The sequence below is a fragment of the Macrosteles quadrilineatus genome, unplaced genomic scaffold (genome assembly GCF_028750875.1).
Source record: "Macrosteles quadrilineatus isolate MER2022 unplaced genomic scaffold, UCM_ALF_1.0 Scaffold_4__1_contigs__length_99947679, whole genome shotgun sequence".
Taxonomy (NCBI): Eukaryota; Metazoa; Arthropoda; class Insecta; order Hemiptera; family Cicadellidae; genus Macrosteles; species Macrosteles quadrilineatus.
In genome coordinates this window covers 40,977,974-41,004,267 of record NW_026542597.1, presented here as the reverse complement: position 1 = coordinate 41,004,267, position 26,294 = coordinate 40,977,974, and the positions used below count along the sequence as shown (strand labels likewise).

At 37.5% G+C, this 26,294-nt stretch overlaps 1 protein-coding gene and 1 pseudogene across 1 annotated transcript in view; both read left to right on the top strand.

The window, feature by feature from the left end:
- Positions 1-26,010, top strand: part of LOC128992104 (DNA mismatch repair protein Msh2) — a 36,829-nt gene extending 10,819 nt beyond the window's left edge. Inside the window, exons 8-19 of the mRNA XM_054415516.1 lie at positions 155-345; positions 868-1,065; positions 3,869-4,086; positions 5,131-5,276; positions 7,431-7,602; positions 8,564-8,785; positions 12,163-12,395; positions 21,071-21,162; positions 22,799-22,943; positions 23,476-23,553; positions 23,992-24,078; positions 25,787-26,010. Of these exons, the coding sequence (XP_054271491.1) occupies positions 155-345; positions 868-1,065; positions 3,869-4,086; positions 5,131-5,276; positions 7,431-7,602; positions 8,564-8,785; positions 12,163-12,395; positions 21,071-21,162; positions 22,799-22,943; positions 23,476-23,553; positions 23,992-24,078; positions 25,787-25,945 (1,941 nt within the window). The 3' untranslated portion in view covers positions 25,946-26,010. The remainder of the gene's footprint in view (positions 1-154; positions 346-867; positions 1,066-3,868; positions 4,087-5,130; positions 5,277-7,430; positions 7,603-8,563; positions 8,786-12,162; positions 12,396-21,070; positions 21,163-22,798; positions 22,944-23,475; positions 23,554-23,991; positions 24,079-25,786) is intronic.
- Positions 18,752-20,378, top strand: LOC128992105 (developmentally-regulated GTP-binding protein 2-like; annotated as a pseudogene).
- Positions 26,011-26,294: the final 284 nt, after the last annotated feature.

Below are 26,294 nucleotides of genomic sequence, written 5' to 3'. Positions count from 1 at the left end.
CCTAACTGGGACGCAATATTAAGTTTTCTGTCTCGTTTTATGTGTGTTACCAAGGCTAATCTGGACTCTGTCTACCAGGTAGATCCCTATCCTTGTACATAATAATCTGTACCAATTGTTAAACATTTGTTTAGACAACTGTTTCACTTTCTAGCTGTGCAATGACCAAGACAACTTTGAGCAGTTCACTCTGCGGCCCCTGGAGCACAGCAGGTTGGTACACCTGGACAGTGCTGTAGTGGCAGCCCTGAGTCTGCTGCCTCCCCCAGGCGCAGCTGCGGCTCACATGAAACACCATAGTGTCCTAGGACTGCTGGATCACTGCAGGACTCCACAGGGCCACAGGTAACTGATGTGTGACAGGTATTTATTTTAAAGTAAAAAGGTTGACGTACCTTATCCGTCTTCAGTCTTTTGAGGATTCAGTCTGCCGGCTTTCTACCTGCCATCCCTTGTTTTGTACGGTTAAGTTAATGAATTGTTCAACCTGTACTAGTGCTGATGTCACTTTTCACCTTCAAACTCTTTGAGTCTATGTTTACATTATTTATATTTACTCTTAAAAAACCCTAACAAAACTATTCATATTCTGCTGTTAAAGCCACAACAATTGTAACTACTTTAGAAATTCTCAGGAAAACTATTTTCCAGTGGTGGTGGTAATTTATAAATCTTGTGCTGATTTAAGAGCACAAGAAGTAATTCAGATATTACATTTTACAATTTGGGAAAATATTCTATTAGTGACAGAGTCTGTATGTATTTAGGTGTTTGATTTCCTTGATGAAAATATTACCAAATAACCTTTGTTTTAGGTATGGTAATCCCTTAAACTAAGCGTTATGCTGACAACAGATATGCTTGTAGGTTGATAGCTCAGTGGGTGAAGCAGCCGTTACGTGACTTGGCGTCCATTACTGAGCGGCACGACATCGTGGAGATATTGACACTAGAGACAGAACTGCGACAGTCGCTCCACGAGGACCACTTGCGCAGAATGCCTGACTTGCAGGCACTTGCGCGTCGGCTGCAGCGGAAAAAGGCTTCCATGCAGGACTGTTACAGGTGACACTCTGATAACAACAACAACTCTGCTAACACAAACAACTTAATCAAGAAGGTGTTAAATTTTTGATACGGTCAAGACTTAACATTTTGTAAAGAAGACATTTAATCCTTTAGTGACTGAACTCTGAATAACGTTGAACTGAAGCCCCACTAGATTGCTAGCTCTGATCTGATCTCTCTCTCATTACCTCTCTGTGGTCAAATTCTCCATATGGTGGATCAGCTCTTTCTAGATATCAAATTTCATATCAAAACCCTTAAACTGTGATAGCGTTTTTCTGTCTATTGACTTTATGATTTTTTTATAAAGTTGGCTAAATTCTTTTTGGCTATCAGTAATTAAATAGGATACCTAACCTGTACTATTATTTACATGATGTATTGGAGTTTTATAGGGCTGGGCGAGTAGTGATTTTTCAATTTCAGTTGAGTCGAGTATTTGAGTAAATCAAAGTTTAATTTAATTAAGACCTGCATGCATGCATAGCCTATAGACAATCTATATATAAAGCCAAAGCCATGAACTTTTGAGAAAACTACAAGTCACACCCCCATAAACCATATACTGTACTTAAAATGTTCGTCATGACTTGCGCAAAACTATCCATTATTTCATAAATTGCCCTTTAATTAAGAACTGCATGCATAGCCTATAGACTATCTATATATAAAGCCAAAGCCATGAACTTTTGAGAAAACTACAAGTCACACCCGCATAAACCATATACTTAAAATGTTCGTCATGAGTTGCGCAAAACTATCCATTATTTCATAAATTGCCCTTTAAGGTCGTAATTCCTTTCTAAAGGGAACTTTTAATATACCTAATGTTAAAAATACCTCAGCTGTACTTATTTGTTTGTTATTCTATTCTTTCAATTTATTACCTTACTAGCAGATTACCCGTTCCTTCGTACGGGGTTGGCTATAAAATGCTTATTGCAGTCATACTCAAGCTTTGCGTTTGCAATGAGGGAGAACAAAGTTTGATCAAATTTACTACTTCAAATTTACAGTATTCTATAGTATCACACATCTACCATAGCCATTATGTTCTACTTCTTCACCTAAACAATAGAGAAAAATAAATTTTAAAAAAATCACAAAATATCACAAATTATTCCTGAAATTAAAAACATAAACATAACTGTAAACAATCCTACTTTGACAGTTAGTTCTCATTGCATATCACAGTTTTTTTGTTACTGCTTAGTTCAAATTAGCAGTTTTCATGAATGCAAAATAAATATAGTGCTGCACCCTGTTGGTAGTTTTAATGCTTTTGCATATCATAGAAGAGCCCGAAAGGATTTTTGAGATAAGAATATGCCTATATGTTAATCGGGAATGTGAGCTATCATCATGCCAAATTTCAGCAAAATCCGTCCAGTGGTTAATGCGTTTACTTGTCACAAACATACATCCATACATCCATACATCCAAACTTTCTCATTTATAATATTAGTAGCATTACAATCAGGTGTGATTATTTGTTTCTTTTACTGTATTTTGTTTATTTCAGGTCAACTTAACCAATCAATAGTTTATTAATACTTATAATGTCAAACGGCGTGAAGCCCGTGGGTAACAGCTAGTTTCATGTTTCATGTAAAGGATATTTTATCAAAATACGGCAACCAGAGATTGTATTTATCAAGTTTTAGTAGTTAAGTAGATGCCTTGTGATTAGTTTTGATTGTTTTGAAAAATTTAGTAGGCCTAATGGTTTATTCAGAAAGAGAATGAAGCAGCCATTTTTAGCAAACTTTAATGTAGTAAAACATAAAAATCGCATTGTTCTTTTTTTATCAATAGTTTTATAACAAGTTTGTTAGGAATATGAAGGAAATATGAAGTGTTGTCAAGGCAATAAGCCTTGACAACACTTCATATTTCCTTAAAAGTAATTTTATCATCAATCAAATAAAATATAAAAAATGTTTCTCACTTTATACTGAGCCTCGCAATTTGCCTTACAAACTAAAAGCTTTCAATGATTAAAAATGGAGAATTTTTTTCCAAAATGGCGGAGAAGCAGTGATGTGATTTTCAAAAACACATTTTTATATAGTGGGAACATTCCTTTAGATCAATTACATTGATTGTTTGCTTCATTGTTTGTTTCTTCTTGTTTGCTTGTTGTTGTTTGCTTTTATTTGCATAAAAGGGGGTAATGGTCTTATTTGAAGTAAAATAGGTGGTGAAAACGTAACATGTCAGCCATTTTGATGACGTCATAACCGGAAAATGCAGTGGGTGCAGATGTGACACCCGAGTTGAAAACACTTCTTTAGACACCTACATCAACATTAAATGTGTCACTTTTTATAACTACTCGACTCGAATTCCGAGTAGTAGTTACTACTCTACTCAATTAGAGTACCTTGGAAATAGTCGAGTAGTTACTCAAACGTCGGGTACTCGCCCACCCTTAAAGTTTTACATTTGATTTTTATTAGAAAATTAAAATGGGCTGGGGAATAGAGAATCCATACTTAAATAGAAGTCCTACTCTCAGATAGAATATCAGTGATGTGTTGTGAAAGGTGTTAGGGCATCGCCAAGCCCCTGAAATCTAACATCTTAGGGAAGCAAGCCAAAATCTCTCTTCTTTTTTTCTTTCTACGCCAGTGGCACTTTACGAGAGCATCAGTTTCTCTTTTCAAAAAGCCCTTCAATCAGCCACATTGCTTTTTCTTAATATCTAACCTTAGTTTACAGTTCAAAGTACTGACAGTCTTCACACACACATCTTTTGATCATTCTAGATTGTAATTGTACATTAATGGTTGTCCGCCAGGATCTACCAGGCACTGCAGAGATTCCCGCTCCTGCTCCAGGCCATCCAGGACTCTGGGTGTTCCCATCCCACTCTGGAGGCTCTCATCGTCAGTCCCATCCGAGAGCTGTACGCGGACACTGAGAAGCTGCTGGAGATGGTGGAATCGACCCTGGACATGGCCTTGGTGGACAAGGGGGAGTTCCTCATCAAGGCTGACTTTGACGATGATCTGAAAGGTTCTTTTGACATTTTACAATGAAAGAATAGAAATTGCTTTATTACTTACTACTCACATTCTGATGAAAAGTGGTCAATTATATTAACTATTTGAGCTCCAAAGGTTTGTATATTGAAAGCTAGAGTAACATAACATACATCTAATGCCATCTAGTTTTGCAAAAATAAGTCAAAGAAAACGATTGAAAGCTTTGTTTGGAATTTCTTTACTGTAACTTGAGAGTCAAGGTTTACTTACTAGTGATTACTGCCATGGCCACTTGTACCCAAGCTGGTACTTGGCCTCGCGAACATGTTGCCAGTTATCTTGGTCCTCCGAATCTTCCTCTACTAGTCTCATCTTTTCCAAATCTTTTCGGACTTGATCCCACCACCTGGCCTTTGGTCTTCCTACTGGTCTCCTTCCCCTCGGATCTCCCCTTTAACTTTTTCAACAAGCTCTCCTGATTGGTCCTCAAGATATGGCCAACCCACCTTAGCCTTCTGCTTTGGCCTTTTCTACAATATCGGGGTCTCGGAATGATTATCTTAACTCTTGGTTGTGGTGGATTCTCCATACTCCATCTTCACACACTGGACCATATATAGCTCTTAGAACTTTATTCTCAAAGGTTTAATCTTGTTTTCCGTGTTTTTGCTCAGGATCCAATTTTCCCCTCCATATAAAAGTACTGGTCTAATTATTGTTTTGTAGATTCTAATTTTGGTTTTCCTTGATAACAGCTTTGATTTAATTAGTTTTCCACATGCATACCAACTTTTATTTGCTGCATTTATCATATTCTGAATTTCAATGTCTTCTACGTTGTACGTAGTATGTTGTACGTAGTACGTTGTACTCTATCTGATAGTGCAACACCTAGATATCTGAAATTATTAACTCTTTGGAATTCGTGGTTGTTAATTTTGAGAAAATTGTCATTATCCATCTTCTTCCCTTGCTACTCTCATAAATTTTGTTTTCACGTTAGTCAAGGTTAGAACTTCTAAATTTTTTTCCTTCACAGTTACTGTACTTATAACTTTTTCATATTATTTTTCAGAGTTGAGAAGCAAAATGGACAGCTTGGATGAGGACATCCAGAAGACGTTGTACAAAGCTGCCCGAGATCTATCTCTGGATCCTGGCAAAACCATCAAACTGGAGTCCAACTCTCAGTACGGCTACTACTTTAGGGTCACCCTCAAGGTGGGGTTAACATTCCAAGGTTCCTTGATAACTTTTTTCAAACTAATTAATGTAGCCAGTAAAATTATTTAAAAATTATAAAAAGGTGTGAAAGTGTGGAAAACTTTAAGCTACTTGATATACGAGGGCTGTCCAGAAAGTTAATTACGTTTTTGTCTGTATCCGCAAGGGGTGGGGCTAGCGCAACCATCTTGGTGTCAGCTCGTTAGGCAGCTCAATCGGCATCTTGTTGTGCTAGTCTGCTGTACTCAGTGGAGTTACTGTGACAGTTTAAAATGTCCATGTTGATTGAAAATGCCGCCAACTGTGAAGTGCTTGCAATAATAAGGTTTTTTACTACAAAAAGACTGTAAACCGATAGAAATGTATCGGCAACTTTGTGAAGTTTATGGGGACAACATTATCACTGAAGATGGAGTGTGTCAGTGGATCATAAAATTTTGAAATAGCAGAACTAACGTTCACGACGAAGAGCGAAGTGGAATACCCAGCATAGTGACTGCCAAACTTATTAAAAAAGTCGATGCCGAAGTCCCCTAAAACTTGAAAATTCACAATAGCAGAACTCTCTATGGGTTTTCCATCAATTTCACGAAGTTTGTTGCACAAGATCATTACCGAAAAGCTTGGTTACCACAGGTTTGTGCAAGATGGGTACTGAAAATCTTGACAGACAGTCTCAAAATTCAGCGAATGACTGCAGCACTAGCGTTTCTGGAAGCTTACGATAAAAATTCTGACTCACTACTCGATTACATCGTTACTGGTGACAAAACATGGGTCAAACATTTGAAAACTGGGAAACAAAATTGCAGTCAATGCAGAGGGGCACACAAATTCCCCCCAACCTAAGAAATGCATGCAAATGATGTCGTCAAGGAAGGTGATTGGGACTGCTTTTTGAGATAGGGAAGGTGTAATTTTTGTGGACTTCCTAGAAAGAGGCACTTCAATAAACTCTCAAAGGTATTGCCAAACTCTGCAAAACATTAGAAGAGCGATACAAAACAAGCGCAGGGGAAAGCTAAGCTGAAAGGTCCTGTTGGTTCACGACAATGTCCGGCCCCACATGGCAAATTTCGAAATTCTTGAATCTTTCAAGTGGGAGTTGTTTTCTCATCCACCGTACAGCCCCGGCCTGGTACCAAGGGACTTTCACGCATTCCCAGCAATGAAGATGTGGGATCTATGCAGCGTTTTGATGATGACGCACAGCTTCAAGAAGAGGTAACAAAGTGGTTGAAGACACAGGTGGCTGAATTCTACGACGAAGGAATTTCTAAGCTGGTCCGTCGCTACGAGAAGTGCCTTACTTTGAAAGGTGACTAAGTTGAAAAGTAGTATTTAAGTGTGGCTTTCATTTGTATATAATAACATATTTTTCCAAGACTTTGTTTATCCTCAATTCCAAAATGTAATCTACTTTCTGGATAGTCCTCGTATTTCTATGTGTGTTGAGAAAAACACATTCTGTTCAAAGGTAAGCCTGGCCTTATTTTCATCATTTATTCTAGAGCCCTTTTTTACTTGAGTTTTTTTAAATGTTTATAGGGTTTTATGAGGGGTTATTTTATAGGGGGTTTTGCCTGTATAAATAACAAGGCAAAATGAAAACAAACCACAAATCTCATTTTTAGTTCAGTTACTACAAGTAGCAAATTTTTTATGTTTTGAGATGATTCATGTTATTAAAGTATATCATGCATGTATTATCTATCACCCATAGGCACTATTCTGATAGTCGCCTCCTCTTTACTCACTACAGGCACAGAAAACGTACTACTATAACCCAGAATGCCAACCGCATGGTAAAAAGCATTAAGTGTTTTGAGAGAGCTTTGCCTGTCAATCCGTAGGCAGAGCCACCAGCGGATTGACAGGCAAAGCTCTCTCAAAACGCTTAATGCTTTTTACCATGCGGTTGGCATTCTGGGTTATAGTAGTACGTTTTCTGTGCTACAGGAGAAAAGAGCACTGCCGCCTCTTCATAATTGGTGGTCACTCCCTCGGTGGCCGTTCTACAATCAACACCTGTAACTTGCATGATGCCATGGAAGCTTTATCATCATATTGTAAACTGGACCAAGAACTGCCCTCAAGTAAATACCCATCACTACTAACTTATAACTGAGTAATTGTCAATCTTGGTTGAAGGAAGAGAAGGTGATTCGCAACGTCCGAGGTTTTACTCAGCTGGATGCCAACAAGAGTGGAGTAAGGTTCCGCAACGATCAGCTGACAGAGCTGAACAGTGAGTATCAGGAGGCGAAGGACCAGTACACTCAGCAACAGGAGGCAATAGTGAGCGAAGTCATCTCCGTGGCAGGTACATATATAACAGCTGATGTCAACTTGTGGCAATAATCATTACAAATAAGAAGTTGTAACCGATTAATTTGTAATTGTAACATTTATTCTGTTTGTACAGTAGTCCCTCATTAATTCGGAACCCACAATAAATCCAGCCTGATACCCTCCCTAAAAACAAATCATAACCTCAAAGTATCAGTTTTTATGTCATTTCATTTTTTATTTATTTTTTTTTTTAGTACAGTAGTACAATTCTACAACGTGCTATACTTTTTTAATATGAATTAACATGCATTATATTAACTACTGAGCTTATTACACTTATTGAATCGTATGTGCAGTGATTAATTAATAACTTACACGACCGAATTGCACTGTTACTACAGTACGAGCAAGTAGTCCGTTTACTAAGTCGGAGTATATTAGCACCTTTTTGTCACCTTAATTATTAATACCGATTCACAATTCATATTATACCCTTTTTGTTTCTGTATGTTACTTATTAGTATTTTAGAGACGTAGGTAACAGAGAGCCGAAAGGCTCTCCTAAAAATTCTAAGTGAGTTTTTAGGACTTTTTTAAAGATAGCTGGCTTGTCCTGAATATAAAAGAGTCCAATCTGGCCAAAGAAACACAAAAAATAGAATATTTCATGGTCACTGACAGAACTTTCAACTAAGAAAGGGTTGAGTTGGGAAGAATGAGTCTTCAGGTCCATTGGTGGCCAATGAGTCGTTTACAGTGTTGTAAATATATTGTCAACAGTTTCAACAACATTTTTAGTGCAAATGAGAAAAAATTTCTAGTGTTAAGTATTTTGGGTTTCTTGTGCCGGAGTAAACTCTTCATCATGCTGGTAAATTTGCTAAATTGAAACACAAGCTATTACAAAGAGTATTTTACAAGTTCTTGTATTCAATTTGTTTGTTTTCACTAGCTAGTTTTATACCACTAATTTGAACTGATTACATTCCTAGCTGGCTACAGCACAACTCTGCAGTCTCTGAGTTACCAAGTGGCCCAGCTGGATGCTCTGGTGAGTCTGGCGCAGGTGGCCGTGAGTGCACCGATACCTTACGTGCGACCAGTCATGCACGACAAGAATACAGGTGTGTTCAGGCTCAAGCAGGCTCGCCACCCTTGCCTGGAGATGCAAGACAGCGTATCCTACATCGCTAACGACATCGACTTCAAGCAAGGTTGGTTGAAAGTAAACATTAAGATTGAAATAGGCCTACCTTCATTTGTTATCATTGAATTAGCCTATCCAAATCACTGTTAAAATGTTAACTGGCTCAAATTACCATGTCTTCTAAGTGATCCAAAATCCTTGAACAGGTTTTGATTTAAATTATATGACATCTTCTTGTAAATGGCGTTGTATCCATTCAGAAGTTGACGGACATTAACTCTCACATTTACTATGAAACCACTTTAGTTACCAGACCTGACCTAAAGAACGATACAAATTAATTCCTTAAAAGAGTTAAAAGCTCACTCTTTGATTTTATTACATTATATGTGTCAGATACAAGTTGTTTACGGTCCTGTTCAATATCTTATTCTAGAATCCTATATTTTATATCTTCAATCACATTAGACAGTCAGGTTTAAAATATTTTTTTATAAATTCAGTTGATCCACCAATATTTGAATCCTTGAAATGTTTTAATGCGGTTGGGCTTCTGCATGATTATGGGCATTGCAATTTTTTTCAATATGTGTAATCAAATACATTTTCAATTAATAAATGTGAAAGGTTATATTTTACACATACAATTATTTGATTAAGTGTAACGGTACGGATGGTAATATGGTGGTTTGGACGAGTCCGTATGTGGACTGAGGAGATCAAACAGCTGTTCATCTCAAAGCACAGTTGTTGATTGACACAAACAGCTGTTGATACTCAACTTCATGGGCAATGGAATCGATTTGTTTGCAGACTAATCAGCTCTTATTTAGGCATGTGATGAAGGTAGGTCGGGATTTATTCAGATTCGTGACTGTAAGTCATTCAGATTCATGTGTTTTAAAGTTAGGTATATTAGTACTTTCGATGGAAAAAATGCTTACCGCGCAGCTAAACGTCACCACTCTGCACTTGTTAACAAAACCAAAAAGGCCTTTTTTGGTAACAAAATATTAAATTCCAAAAACACAAGCAAGGAATCTTGGGTAGTGGTCCGTACACTGTGCGATGAAAAGTATCAGACCCAATCAAACCTGATTCTTATGATCGATGACGTGGAAGTCAAAAATCCTCAGACAATAGTAGACTATTTCTGTAAATCTTTTCACCAGGAGATATGTACATTGGCTAAAGATAATGTAGCCCCTTTGTTGCCCACTGATCTCGAAGCGAGTCGCTTTGTACTATCTCCTACTTCTGCGTCTGAGGTTTGTGAAGTCGTCTTATTAATAGGATCAAGAAAAAGTTCTGGCATTGATGAAGTCCCATGCAGCCTTCTCAAAATTTGCAATGAAAACATCTTTGAAGCATTGGCCTGCGCTATTAACAAGTCGTTTGAATCTGGTTGCTTTCCTGATTCGTTGAAAACTTCAAAGGTTGTCCCTGTATTTAAGAAAAATGATCCTCTTAACGCAAGTAACTACCGGCCTATTTCTGTTCAGCCTTGTTTTGGTAAAATCTTTGAGATTATTTTTCTTAAAAGATCGCTAAGTTTTATTGAAACAAATAACATCTTGTCAAATAACCAATTTGGGTTCAGAAAAAACATGTCTACCTGTGATTCCATTTTCACCCTTTTAAAGGAAGTATATAACCACCTTGACATATCTGACAGCTTACTATGTCTCTTTTACGACATGACAAAGGCTTTTGATCTTCTTGACCATAGGATCCTTCTGGATAAGCTGCGAATGCTTGGCATTTCTGGAAACCCACTGCGATGGATTTCATCGTATCTTAAAGATCGGCACATGATTGTATCCTTGAAGCACAGAGGCCCTGACAACATCCTCCGGACATATAAATCGTCTCCATCACCAGCTCTGAACATCGGTGTCCCCCAGGGATCAAACCTTGGGCCCATCCTATTCCTGTTATACGTGAATGACTTGCCTGGCTTCATATCCTTTGGAAATTTGTGGCTTTTTGCCGATGACGCCTGTTACTTAGTCCCAAGCCCAAATCGAAACATCACGATTGAAAATGCCCAATCTGGCTTGCTTGAAATGTCAACTTGGTGTAGCAAAAATCATCTGGTCCTAAATTCTAGTAAAACCAAATTAATGGAATTTTATAACAGGAAGAAGCCTGAACCACCTCCGATATTAACCTTGGACGGGGTGCCACTTGAAACCTGTAGTGAAGCCAAATACTTGGGCCTACACATTACGGAGAACCTTAATTGGGGAACACATGTCGATTCAATAGCGCCCAGACTGTCATCTGTCACCTACCTGCTGTTTAGACTTCAAAAGCTGGTTGACATTGAGATTCTCCTTAAGGTTTATTATGGCTGTTTTCATAGCATAATCTCATATGGTTTGGTATTTTGGGGTGGTTGCAGTGAGGCAAAACGCATCTTCATCCTTCAAAAGCGTGCAATTAGAAGAATATGTGGAGTCCATAGACGGACTCACTGTAAACCTTTGTTCCAAGAACTGAACATTCTCTCACTTCGGTCCCTCTTTATATTGGAATCCGCATTGCTTGTTAAGAAGAATCCCAATATTTTTGTAACAAACAGCATGGTCCACAATTACAAAACAGGAAGAGCAACAAATCCACATGTACCTCAAGTAAATTCCACCCTTGCAAGCAAGAGCCCTTACTTCAATAGTATAAAAATTTACAATAAATTGCCTCAGTACATCACGCAAGAGCCCTCTATCAACAAATTCAAGAACCTGCTAAAAACATTCTTAAGTCAAGCGGCCTACTACAGTGTTGACGCTCTACTACGTTGTTGATATGTCTAGGCCATGTATATCCCTGAAGAGGAAATGAATCCATCTATTTAAATTATTATCAAGAAATGTAAAAAAAAAAAACCTGACGACCACGTCGCTGATGCGATACCAGTGGGAATTCTCCAAGTATCCAAGTAGTATAGTTAGATAGTTTCATCCACAATTGAAATAGTGGGTGAAACACAACAAAATAACAATTTCAAAAATGCTTGCAGAACATGGACTCACCCAAACCACAACCATCTGAATTACTCAATGAAACTGAAGTTTCTTTTTAGTTATTTGATTGTAAGGTCACTTAGGAATCTTTCTGATAAAAACTAATCACATTTTCGAATTCAGCGTGCAAAAACTGTAAGTAGACATATCAAAATTACATGTTTAACCATTGTAACTATAAGGAATAATTACTGAGATTTTTTACTCTGCTAATAGCCTCTTATTAAGTTATCATTGTAGTAACTTAATAAGATTTTTTTATTTTTTCATGAAAAAAGGAGCTTTGATTGAACTATTGACCTGGAGTCCTCTGAATCCCTTTGTTGCTAAATAAAATAAACTGTCTTTCAGTTTCATTAAGGGTGCAAATAATTTTATTTAACAAGATTTTTGTAGTTTTATTGTGTTCACACATCAGGGGATTGCACTTTCTACATGGTGACTGGACCCAACATGGGAGGCAAGAGCACATACATCCGCAGTGCCGGCGTCGTGGCACTCCTGGCTCACATAGGCAGCCTGGTGCCGTGTGAGAGTGCCGAGATGTCAGTATTGGACAGCATACTGGCTCGCGTCGGTGCGTCAGACTCCCAAGTCAAGGGAATGTCCACGTTTATGGTTGAAATGGTCGAGACTGCTTCAATCATCAGGGTGAGTTTACTGCTCAGCATTGTTTTCACAGACTTCAGGATAATTTATACTCTTTTTAACTTTATTATTATTATTTTTTTTTTTTTTTGTAATAATGCTCCAGATAATTAACTTTATAGCTATAATAATTGCTATTTTACATTATAATACCTTTCAATGTTGGTTAACCCATTGGGAAAGGAATTAACCAGGGTGTATACCAACCGGGAAAACCGGGAGAACCGGGAAATAACCTTGAATTTGAAGGGACCTGGAAAAAACCGGGAAAAAGCCGGGATTTTTGGAACGATTCCGGGATTTTTATTTTAGCCCCGGTAGAAGATTGTAGTCGTAAAATGCGTCTTGCCGCGATCACGGGCGGCGACGATGACGTTTTCGAGACCGCGGGAGACGACGATGACGTTTCCATGACCGCGGGAGACAACGATGACGTTTCCGTGACCGCGGGAGACGACGATGACGTTTCCGTGACCGCGGGAGACGACGATGACGTTTCCGTGACCGCGGGAGACGACAATAACGTTTCCGTGACCGCGAAAGACGACGATGATGATTTCTACACGGCCGCGTGAAATGCTCATGATTTTGCCACGATAGTGGCCGACGACGATGACGTTTCCGCGACCGCGGGAGACGACGATGACGTTTCCGTGACCGCGGGAGACGACGATGACGTTTCCGTGACCGCGGAAGACGACGATGACGTTTTCGTGACCGCGGACGACGGCGATGACGTTTCCATATCTGTGAGAGGCAATGATGATTTCTACACGGCCGCGTAAGATTTTCGTGATTTGATGTGACAGCGAAAGCCGACGATGATGATTTCTACACGGCCACGTGATATGCTCACGATTTTGCCGTGATTGCGGCCGACGACGATGACGTTTCCGTGACCGCGGGAAACGACGTTGACGTTTCCGTGACCGCGGGAGACGACGATGACGTTTTCGTGACCGCGGACGACGGCGATGACATTTCCATATCTGCGAGAGGCAATGATGATGTCTACACGGCCGCGTAAGATTTTCGTGATTTGCCGTGACCGCGAAAGACGACGATGATGATTTCTACACGGCCGCGTGATATGCTCATGATTTTGCCGTGATTGCGGCCGACGACGATGACGTTTCCGTGACCGCGGGAAACGACGTTGACGTTTCCGTGACCGCGGGAGACGACGATGACGTTTCCGTGACCGCATGAGACGATGATGACGTTTCCGTGACCGCGGGAGACGACGATGACGTTTCCGTGACTGCGGAAGGCTATGATTATGTCTACACGGCCGCAGATGTTCATGATTTAGCCGCGATCGCGGACGACGACGATGACGTTTACGTGACCGCGGGATCAACGATGATGTTTACACTGCCGCGGGAAATATTCATGATTTTGCCGAGATTGCGGACGACGACGAATGCATGACGTTTCCGTGACTGCGGGAGGCTATGATTATGTCTACACGGCTGCAGATGTTCATGATTTAGCCGCGATCGTGGATGACGATGATTACGTTTCCGTGATCGCGAGAGACGGCGATAATGTATACATACCGCGGGAGTTGTCCAGGATTTTTCCATGATAACGTAAGACTGTGATGACGTTTACGTCACTGTGGGAAGCAACCACACAACCGCAGGAAATATTCAGGATTTTGCCGCCGTTGATAATGTGTTCATAAAAAATTAAGATAATATTCAGGATTTTGCTGCTATCGAGAGAGAAGATGTTTCCGAGGCCTTAAGTAATGATGATAATGAAAATGATTACTATAATAAGGATTATTACTTTTTCAACACTAGCTCACTATGAACTTTGAAACAAATTTTATATAAGTTTATATTGTATACTTAAGCTGCAAGTCTTAAATTGATTATAGTTTAAGTGGAACCAAAGAAATACGCGGGAACCTGGAAAAACTTTGAAAAACCAGGAAAAACCTGGAAAAAACCTGGAATTTCACTTTAATAAAATAGTATACACCCTGTTAACCCTCGAGCTGGCGGTCTTTTTATGCTGTGGTGGCAATGGTTTTTAATGGGTCGCGCAACATTTTTTATAACACATTTTTTAAACAGTAAATAAGTTTGTAAATATATTATATTATATATCTTTTTTTTCAGCATAAAACAAGGAATAATATTATATAAATTTTATATATGAAATTTTGATTTACAAAAAAAAATTTATATTTATTTAGCAGATTTTTTTTTATTTATATGCATATATATTCCGTTCTATAACTCAAACCAATGAACTCAAAATAATTTTTCAAAATATACAAATTGTGTACAATTTTATGAGGAAAAGAATGATATATAATACATGTACCTTGTTCCTAAAAAAAAATACTTATAACGGTTTTTATTACTATATACACATTCGTTGTACAACCTACACGAATACTTGAAGCAAAACGTTCAGGTCTAATTTCATACAAGAAATAATTTATAAAATACTCAAGTTATATTACATACCTAGATAATCCCAGGAATAGTTGCCTGTAGAAAAGCCACTGTTTGTTTTTGGAATTTCATATACACACTATTTACATAAGTTTATTTACATATTTACACGTATCGGTTACGTCACTCATCACTCTCTTCACTCCGAATCACTAGAATGCCTTCTCTTCCTGCTCTTTTTTGTAGGCCTGTAATAGTGGTATAGAAGGTGATAACAATTCTGGTGAATTCCCCCATTACAGCCAGGACACCAATAGGTGGTTTTCCTTTTTATATTTTTGTCCAGACACACCACACACAGGCGATTGTCCTCTCCAGGTAGTTTGGTCAACTCATGTCGAGGTCCAAGGACATCACCACCTGGACCTGGTACATTATCAGGCTGGGCTTGGTCAGTGGACAAATCCTCTATGATGTTCATTAGAAAGTCCCTGTGATTTTTCATGTGTTCTCGGTCGGTGTTGGCTTTGTGCCAAACGTACGCATTGTGAAGCGCCATATCTAGAAAATTTGTGAACACTTTTTTCCAGTAGCGTCTAGTTGGCCTGTCACAAGAGTAGTGATACATGGTCTTATCCTTGGTATCAACCCCTCCCATGTGAGCATTGTACTTGGCAATAAGTATAGGCTTTATGGCCTCTCATCCACCTTTGCTCCTGACAAGCATGTTTTCGGCATGGCACGCCGTTGTCAGACAATAAACTGGTTTACGGGTTTTCTTTTCTTTAAATCCAACAAGAAGGATGTTATTTTTCCTAAAGTAGACAGTCTCTCCTACTTGAAGTGTCCTCTGCAGCAGATTTTTAGATAAGCCCTTTGATTTCTTTCTAACAGTGCCTGTCAGGTAGGTGTTTTGATCTAAAAGTGCTTGTGCCAGAGGGATTTTAGTATACCAATTATCGGTAAATAAATGGTACCCTTTACCGAGGAGATTACATTTTGTAAGTAAATCCAAAACCACCTTCTGTGCTAAGGGGTCATCTCCATCTGACATAAAGTCCTTACCGCTGTACAGTTCCGAATGGAGAACGTAAGAGGTTTTGCTGTCACAAATTTTGAATTTTTTTATGCCAAACCTGTTGTGCCTCTTGTTAGGCATATATTGTATATAAATACATCTGTTCTTCATCCCCAACATGCTTTCATCTATGCAGATAGGCTGTTTTGGCACAAAAAATTGCTTAAACTTACCATTTAATTCGTCTATATATGGCCTAATTTTGTGCCAAGGGTCGAAATCAGGTTGTCCGCGAGGAATCGCTGGTTCACAGTTGCAATGCAGCATGGAACTGATGACTGGAATCTTTTTAATGACATCGTCTCAGGAAAGAAAGGTGTTCTTTGAGTTTTAGAAGTGTCCCAATAGGATTCAATATTTTGTTTATGGATTAGACCCATATTCAGCATTATTGCAATGAACTTTTTCATTTCTTTCACCGTGACGTCCATACCAAGATCTCAATCGACTGTGCCTACGCATCCTTCCTGAATCATTAGCATTTTCAATGTTTATTGCAGCATACTTATTAGTTTCACGTACAATCATCCTCCATATGGTCTGAGTAAAAAATAAAAATAAATAAGCTATAGGTGGAGAGTTACGCGGGGGACAGTTCTGAATTCCAGTGCATCCCTCCCTTACCAAAAAGTCTGCAACCTTTTCTTCTTCTGGGGGGTAAACTAACACCCATCTTGGGTCATTAGAAATTGGTAAAGGCCTAGGAATATTAGGCAACATATTGTCAGCAGGCACAGCAGGTTCATTAGGCCTAGGCCCAGGCACAATAGGTGAGTCAGGCCTAACTGGCTCTTCATTTCTTACATGACTTACATGAGGTTCGAAATCTGTATCATGTTCCCTAGTCCAATCTAATATTTCCTCCTCATTGGGCACATAGTTATCCGAGCTACCAGATGAAAAGTCAGTTAAGCTATGTTCATCATCACTAGAAGTTAGGGGATTGTCACTTGGAGTATTTTTGTCAGGTTCACTATCACTAGTCTCCTCGCCACTTAGAATTGGGTCATAGATCAACTCTCGTAATTCACTAGATCGGTCACGGTAGTTACGATCAGACATCTTGAAGTGAAATAAACTCACATTTCAATAAAAAATTAAACTTATAACACCGAAACTAACCAAACACAACGCGAAATAAACAACAACAACAACAGAACAGACGCCGGCAATAAGCGATTGCGTCATCATGACATTATGACAATGTCGTCAGCTGATGCGTTATTTTCATAGAGTTTTAAGTTTTCCCAAAGGAAACCAAATAGTTGAAATGCACATCAATCGATAGATTATTCATTTCTGAACCAAATAAATACTATATTAAGTGATATTAGTTTCATTTTCGTTCTAAAATCGGCGATTTCCGTGACGTTCGGCCGCGGCGTAAATCGCCCGAATGCCAGCTCGAGGGTTAATGTGCTGCCTGCAGCACCCTCTGTCGGCAATTAATTTTACCAAATTTGTAGACTTTTACAATTTTTTATTGTTATAGAAAGAAAACCTTAGGTAATAAACTATTAATTCTTTTGTCATTTTGCTCACAGTAAAATTGTCTACAAAAAAGTGGTAAATGGATAAATCACTGAAATAAAAAAAAAAATTAAAGTTTATAAAAATAACATTTTTTTAACTATTTTTTAAAAGTAAAGTTGGTTTACAAATTCCAAGATTAATCCAGACACCAAATGACACTAACACACTACTATTGTAAAGTTTAATTAATTCCCTACATATAAAAATCACAAGCTGAAGCTGAAAAATGAACAAAAAAATCAATTCTTATTGTTAACTAGCGGTTACCCAGCGCGCGTTGCTGCGCTAACAACTATTATATTTTCACCACACTATCATGTTTTTGGCTGTATTACATACGTTAATTGGTGGCCGAAAGTTACGTTTTGCTGGCGATGCCAGCTGTCCATAATTTGGGGACCGAGCAGGTTTTTACAGGCCGGGGCCGCAAAATCAGCTGTCCGCTTACTTACTTAAAACATGAATGCATTTTAAATACATAATCAAAATCCATAGCATTTCAATAGAATTGTGTTATTGTCACCGTTGCCTAGCAACTATATATTTTTATTTTTGCTGATTCCTCAAATTATTTCTTCACATAACCTTAAAGTTGTAGTTGTGTTGACTATCAGTGTGCATTATTATTGTGGTGAATAGTGGTAATAGGGTATAGTGTGGTGAAAAATAGCGTTCGTACCACGGACCGAAATGGTTTTGCGGCTCTCGATCGATTTAAGTTCTCGACTTCGTCTCGAACTTAAAAACTATCTCGAGCCGGCAAAACCTCATTTTCGGCCCTAGGTACGAAATATACTATTAATGGTAGTGTTCTTTACAATAAGTAATAAAAATGTATACCAAAAACAAAAATATAATATTTATCTTACTTAATTGCCAGTGGATAAACAATGTTTTTTGTTTTTTCATTAGGTGTATAAATAAATATATAAGTTTTCAGGCGTACGTACCACCACGTGAGCACGCAACATACAGCTGTCCGTGTGAAAAGCATGCATTTTCTAAATTTAAACCGGCGATAGTCAGGGATTGCCCTTGTGCCTTATAACAGTGATTGCGAAATCAAGACGCAAAGGAAATTTGTATTCAAATGGTAATTCAGATGAAATCTTTGGTATTCTTATGGGATCATAAGGGCTTTAGAATACCTAAAATAGCACGCACAATTATTATTCACTTAATAATTCTCTTAAATAATTCTTCTGATGTTATTATAATTCTCATATTGTAAATTGAAGACCATCCTAAGGTTTTTCGTATAGAAGATTGGTTTAGTAATAATAAAAATAATAATTCTCTAAATAATTCACTTAATAACTCTCTTCTCAGCAGAAAAGAAACAAACGTGACATTTTGAAGATGTTTTTATTTTAGAGCCTGTTATTGAAGTGTAACTAACACCATTTGCCAAGTTAAGCTTTTAAAACAATGGGTATATTAGAAAAAATATCTGAAATAGAAAAAGAAATTGCTCGGACTCAAAAAAACAAAGCTACTGAATACCATCTTGGAGTATTGAAGGCAAAGCTTGCTAAGCATAGAGCTCAGTTGCTAGAACCCTCAAAAAAATCTGAGAAAGGAGAGGGATTTGATGTCTTGAAATCTGGAGACGCTCGTGTAGCTTTAATAGGCTTCCCTTCAGTAGGTAAATCAACCCTGTTGTCTACCTTGACGCACACTGAGTCGGAGGCAGCATCGTACAAGTTTACAACACTGACGTGTATCCCGGGCGTAATTGAGTACAAGGGTGCCAACATACAGCTGCTCGATCTGCCAGGAATCATTGAAGGTGCATCGCAAGGCAAAGGAAGAGGAAGACATGTCATCGCAGTAGCTCGAACACCTGATCTGGTGCTCATGATGCTGGATGCAACCAAACAAGACGTTCAACGAGCCTTGTTGGAGAAAGAACTGGAAAGTGTGGGAATCAGGCTGAACAAAGAGAAGCCCAACATTTACTTTAAGAGGGTTCCCTACCCCCACCGAAAAACGTCAGAAAACCGCTTCGCGCGGTATCATATAGCGATTCTAGTTTTAACATTTAAATTGTGAACCAAACACCATTTTGTACATAAAGAGTGGTTCTACTAAGTTTGCTTTTTAAAAAATGTCTATGCTTACGCAATCAAGGGCAACGACTTGTCAAAGTTAGTGAACTTTACAGTTAAAGTTCACTAACTTTGACAAGTCGTTGCCCTTGATTGCGTAAGCATAGACATTTTTTAAAAAGCAAACTTAGTAGAACCACTCTTTATGTACAAAATGGTGTTTGGTTCACAATTTAAATGTTAAAACTAGAATCGCTATATGATACCGCGCGAAGCGGTTTTCTAACGTTTTTAGGTGGGGGTAGGGAACCCTCTTAAGGTGAAAAAAGGAGGAGGAATAGCATTCAACTTGACATGTCCGCTGACCAAGATTGACGAGAAACTGGTCCAGATGATCTTGCACGAGTATAAGATCTTCAATGCGGAGGTGTTGTTCAGGGAAGATGCAACGGCAGACGAGCTGATAGATGTGATCAGCGCCAATCGAGTGTACCTACCTTGTTTGTATGTCTACAACAAGATAGATCAGATTAGCATGGAGGAAGTGGACAGATTGGCAAGACAACCACACTCGGTTGTCGTCAGTTGCAACATGAAGCTCAACCTAGACTATTTGCTGGAATCGCTATGGGAGGAGCTAGCTCTAATATGAGTGTACACCAAGAAGCCGGGACAGCTGCCAGACTTTAACGATGGATTGATCCTGCGGCGCGGTGTAACGGTAGAACATGTCTGCCACTCTATACACCGAACACTTGCGGCTCAGTTCAAATACGCTCTTGTCTGGGGCACGAGCACCAAATACTCCCCACAAAGAGTTGGTCTCCAACACACAATGGCGGACGAAGATGTTATACAGATCGTCAAAAAGTGATTACTTTATACATCTTGTTTATATTATACATACATTTTCAAAAAAAAAAAAAAATATGTTAGGTTGTGTAAGTATAGAAGAAAAAATAATAAAAATATTAAATCATTGCCATCCCTTTTATGTTTACATATTTAATAGTGGAGACTGGAGAATTTGAACGTTGTTGACTGCACAAGTATGCTGCGATTGGGGTTTAATGTGGCACTATTTCAAATCATGACTAATACACATTGTTGTGATTATTCAAACCTACAAAACAATTGGTGAAAGTAAACATCTGCTTTTAAATTATATTAATTTGTAAACATTTTAGTTCCAAAAGTCTGACATTGGACCCTTTAAAACCCTCTGGGCTAGTGGCGCAGCATAGCGGTGACATGAGTCATTTGTCACCATTTGCGTCATTTGTAAGTCGGCCGACGGGCCTGCAGCGGCCGTACGAGTAAAGCTCTTAAGTCGGCGCTAATGGGTTAAAAAAATCATATGTTTAGCAGGGAATGCATGATTACATTTTAATCTGTAATAATGTGCTAAAAGAAGTTCACTAACAAAAATAAAAGTAAGAATGATAAATACATGTTTCAACTCAGATTAAGTGTAATAAGTAATGTCCCAACTATTAATAATTTATACAAAATAAGGCCCCGGCAAAGTGAAGTTCGGCTTGCCGTCACTAGTTCATGAAATGAGGTTGTCAAATAAGACTTGATGATAACATATTATTTCATTTACAGACAGCCACAAGTAGTTCTCTAGTCATTATTGATGAATTGGGAAGAGGAACTTCAACATTTGAAGGTTGTGGAATTGCCTGGGCTATAGCGGAGTAAGTAATTCATGTGTGATTCTTGTAGATTATTAAATGCCCAGAAAAGTTAGCTTAGAATGTCTTGGGTGAGTCAAAATAAACCAGATGACAAGGATGTTTTGGTGGTTCAATTTTAGATGTGGTTTTGAGTTGATAAGTTTGTTTTGTTGTGTAAAATATTTTCTAAAATTCTTCTAAACGATTTTTGATTCTGGACTCCGATAATTTCGGGTTATAACATATAATAAGGTATTTTTGTAAACTTAAAGATATTTTTATAAGTTTTAGTTTAAAAATATACTTAAGACGCCACAGAGAGCGGAAACGTTTTTGAAAATGCTCCATCATCATTTATTGTTTTACACAGGTCATAGTGTTATTTTTTTAAATTGTATTTTTTATACTTTCAAATTCAAATTATCTTTATTCATCAAGTACATTCGGCATTTTTATTATACATGAATAGTGTCACATTTCTTAATGATATAGTTATAATAAAATATACATGCTTATAGTAAATGGGAAAAATTGTAAAATAGCAAAAAACTAACAGTTAAAACATACTTTGATTAGTAGGGAAAGAGAAGTCAATTACAGTTCATCAAATGAATAAACAGCCCTGCTAATGAGAAATTTCTTACTTCTGCTTGTATGTCCTTTGGAAGTTTATTATAGAATTTTGTTCCGGCGTATTTGGTTTTTTTCAGTTCTCTTATTTTACTTTAAAATGGTTTAGATACCTGAATAAAGTAATTCTTGGCTGCTGTAGTGGCTACTAATTTCGTTTCAGGCCTATTTTAAGGAGCCAGCATTAATAACTTCATTTGAAGGACGTTAATAAAGTTTAGTAAATAAAAATTCATGAAAAACAAACACATTACACACAACAGAATATATACGGTACAAATATTACAATTATTTGTGTATTAGTTTTTCCTGATGAATGGTTCATTTATGAACAGAAACTAGTCGCTACCTTAGCAATCAAGGATTATTGCAGATATTTAAACGATTTTTAAGTATAAAATAGTAATCCGGAGGCTACACAACTCTTTTTCTCTATTTTAACTTTTAGTTTAAAGTTGAAGATTCTTTTTTTTTTGTAACAACAGGAAATTTAAACGTTTATTACTGAACAGTGAACACTCCTACAGGTAGAATTAACTGCTGTACAATAGACTGGGTGTGTTAGTCAAGCATTTGAGGCAGGGACAGTAAAGATTACCAATAATATTACAAAACTAGATATATATATCTATGATTGATAACTTCTTTACATAATACTGTCGCAAAGCGTACCTGTATCACTGCAGACTAGGTTAACCGTCTATGACCTACACATTTAAATAAATTACAGTAAAAATTACCCTCAACCAATTGAATTGATTAAATATTTGGTCAATATAGAAAGATTTGTTAATAACTGAAGAAAATGTCAGGGTTACTGTATGTACAGTACATTTGTGTAAATTTATTCCATCTCTTTGTAAAATGTTTGCTTGTTTTATTAGTGATAAGATGCCATTTTATGTATAATATTTTTGGGAATGTCAATTTTTCTTGTGGCTGAACAAGAATGAAGATTTTTTATTTGATTAGGATAAAAAAACCTCAAAATTTCCCTTGTCATTAAAACCTAACACTTACTTTCCAGACACTTGGCTTCTGAGGCAAAATCGTTCACTTTGTTTGCTACTCACTTCCATGAGCTAACAAGACTCGGTGAGAGTGTTCCGACGCTTGCCAACCGCCATGTCACAGCTGTCACCCAAGAAGACTCTCTTACGCTGCTCTACCAGGTAACGGAAATATATGCAACATTTAATTTCATCACAGAGTTGTAAATTGAATGCAGTTAAACTGGCTGGATGCTGTATGGCAGATAAGTCACTAGTACCTACCAAGTAGTATTGGAAATATTATATTTTACAGATTATGGCTCATTTTTAAGGTACTTTAGAGTTTTTATAGGCTACAAATAATTTTGAATGAATTCACCTGTGAGAGTTGGTTTTTTTCTGAGATTGAGGAGATTTCTTCAAGCCTAGCTGCTAGATGCCGCAATATTTCATCTGCCTCAAAACAATTTTATTTACGTCCGATTGAGTTACTCATGACAAAAATAGTTTGTTTCTATAGTTAAGGGTTGTAATGTAAACAAATAGAAATCATTTATATAATTTAAGTCAAATATTGCTTGTCCCCATCAAGCAACAAGAAAAAAATACCCTATGGACCGTAACTAAGCTAAGAACAGTGAAACGATTTGTAAAAAACAATTTTTGTTATTAAAGGCTTGTTAAATTTTAATACTTACTTTTTATACTTCAGGTTCGTCCAGGAGCATGTGATCAAAGCTTTGGCATTCATGTGGCGAAAATGGCAAGATTTCCTCCAATGGTAATTGAGGTATGGTAATTTGAGAAAACTTTAAAAAAATAAAACTTAGGTTCACTTTTGGGTAGAGTATTCAATGAAACTGTCAATAAAAACCATTCATATGTACCTTATGTAATATTAAAATCTTAAGTAGTAAGTTTTGGATTGGTTAAAACAAAACTTGAAAGTTATTTTTCCATGTACCTATATCCTTCTAACAAATCTTAACCTTTCAGAGATTACACAAAATAGAGTTCACATATTTCAAAATTATTAAGTAAACAGTTATTTTTAAGCTCCTCAAAGTTTAGTAGTAACAATAATAATAAAGACTATGGCTTAAAGACTATCCACAATATTTAGTATTATGGGAAGAAAGCACAAAAAATGTCAATTAATATGTGTAAATAGTTTTTCAATTGATCACAAGAGGTCAATAGACTTAACATGCCACAACTTATGTTTCAGAATGCAAAAAGGAAACTTTCTGAACTTGAAGATTATCAGAGCTTGATAGTTGCTGAAAACGATGCTAAGAAACGCAAAATCATTCAGGTATGTTGGGTGGAAACCAATATCAGTAACAGAAGGGGAAAACTAGTAGTTTTTGTAATAAAAATATGTCTTGCATTCATTTCTGTTAGGAAAAGCTTAGAATTGCTTACAGAAAGAATTTTAAGAACCTAAATCTAGAGATTTATGAAACATTTATTAAAGAAAACAAAAGCTGCTATCTGCAAAATTCTGAGCATCTCCCGCGGTCACGTAGACATCCACGGTCTCGGAAACATCATCATCGTCTTCCCTGATCGTAACAAAGTCTTGGAACATCATCTATGGTCTTATAGAGATATCATCATTGTCTCAATCATACTCTGCAATAGTGGTGAACGTGTTCTGTGATTGCGATAGTATAAGCTCTGCTCTACTCAGCCTATTTACCACACAATGTGACAATACCTCGAGTTTTGTTATCCAAATTTTTGTTTGTATGAATGTGGTATGGTTCCAATTGATTCAGGTTGGAGTTCTACTGAAGTATTCAGTTAACAGTTGATCATCCTTAAGAACACACAATTCGTCTAGTGATGTGTCAATATATTTTTTTTTTTTATGGATTGGTTATACTACTCCAACCCTTGTCTCCAAGTCATTCCATAAAGTGATTTTGAAGTAATGAGATGTTTTTCAAGTAGGTTAAGAACAAATAAATGCAGCAATAAAATGTCCAACTAGCCAATTTTAGTTTAAACCCTTGTAAATACATTAAATAACAACCATATTTTCAAATATAAATAAAGATATAAAAAAAATTATAACAAGAGGTGTTCCATCCTGATATTTTTGGTAAAGCCAAACTTGAGGTAATATCATGATTATCTCCTGCGGTCAAGGAAGCATCATCCTCGTCTTCTGGGATCCCTGAATATCTTCTTCAGTCATGGAAACATCATGTCTTTCTTGGTTGAGGCAAAATCCTACGTACCGCTCTGTGGTAACAGAAACACCAAATCGTCACCCGCAGTCACGAAAATGTTTTCCCACGACCACGGCAAAATCACAAATATCTCCTACGGTAATTTAGACATCATAATTGTCTCCTGTGGCCCTGTAATCATCATTGTCTTCCACTATCACGGCAAAATTCTGATCATCTCCCAAGGCGATAAGGGATGTAGACTTAACGATCGTCCAATAATAAAGGTTTAAATAACCTGGTTCTGGCAATCCAATTGTTGTATTCCACAACTAGTCTCAACCTTCTATGTGGTCAAAACTAGTTGTGGAACACAAACTAGGTATTTAAACCACCATTATTTATTAGTTATTCTTCGCAATCCGGAGGCTATTCATACTGCAATGAAGATTATGATTGTCTTCGAGGTCATGTACACATCATCGTCTCCCGCGATCAAGAATTCTGATCATTTCCCGTTGTTGTGTGGACATCACCATCGTCTCCCGCGGTCAAGACAATATTCTGAACACCCCTCGCAGTAATGGAAACATCATCATCGTCTTTTGCAATATAATGGAAAATTAATTATTATAATTTTTTGGCCATATAGGTAGACATTATTTTTTTCCACAACCGCGGAGAAATTCATATTTCCGGCTGCGTGGACATCTTCATCACCTCTGTCCTCTTGTGCAATGGGAACAAAATCATGAACATCTCCCGTGGTCGTGTAACTTTGAGAAGCATCCATGTGTGCACTCCTACTTGTAGTTCAGTTAGAAATTATTGTAATGTCTTTTCTAGGAGGGTGAGAACATAATGGAGGAAATGCTTGCCCAGTGCAAGAGCCTGGCTGCCAAGGACATGTCCGATACTGAGCTGTCCAAGGCAGTAGCTCAGCTGAAAACTGAAGCCTTGGCACGAGGAAACCCTTACATCTCGGCTCTTCTCTGCAAAGTCTAGACATTTTCACTTTAATTTACGGTTAAGTTTTGTATTATAACAATAAACGATGTTCCTGTTTTGTACTTGTTGAGAATATCTTTTCCTGTTTTGTTCTCGAGTACTTAATTTGTTTAGTCTTTCGTCTATTTAAACAGATTTTTTCTAGATAGGTATTTTTAGTTTGGCTGAAATCAACTAACTGACTAATTATTTTTTCTTGCCTCACTAAACAGTGATTAGCTATTTTCTGCACTCTGTGTTGACCAGAAAGTTGTTTACTGGGAGACCAGTTAATTTACCAATCACTCTTACTTTTCTTTCAAAAACAAGTTTAATATGAGTTTTTTCAGTAGGCTCCAAACGAGCT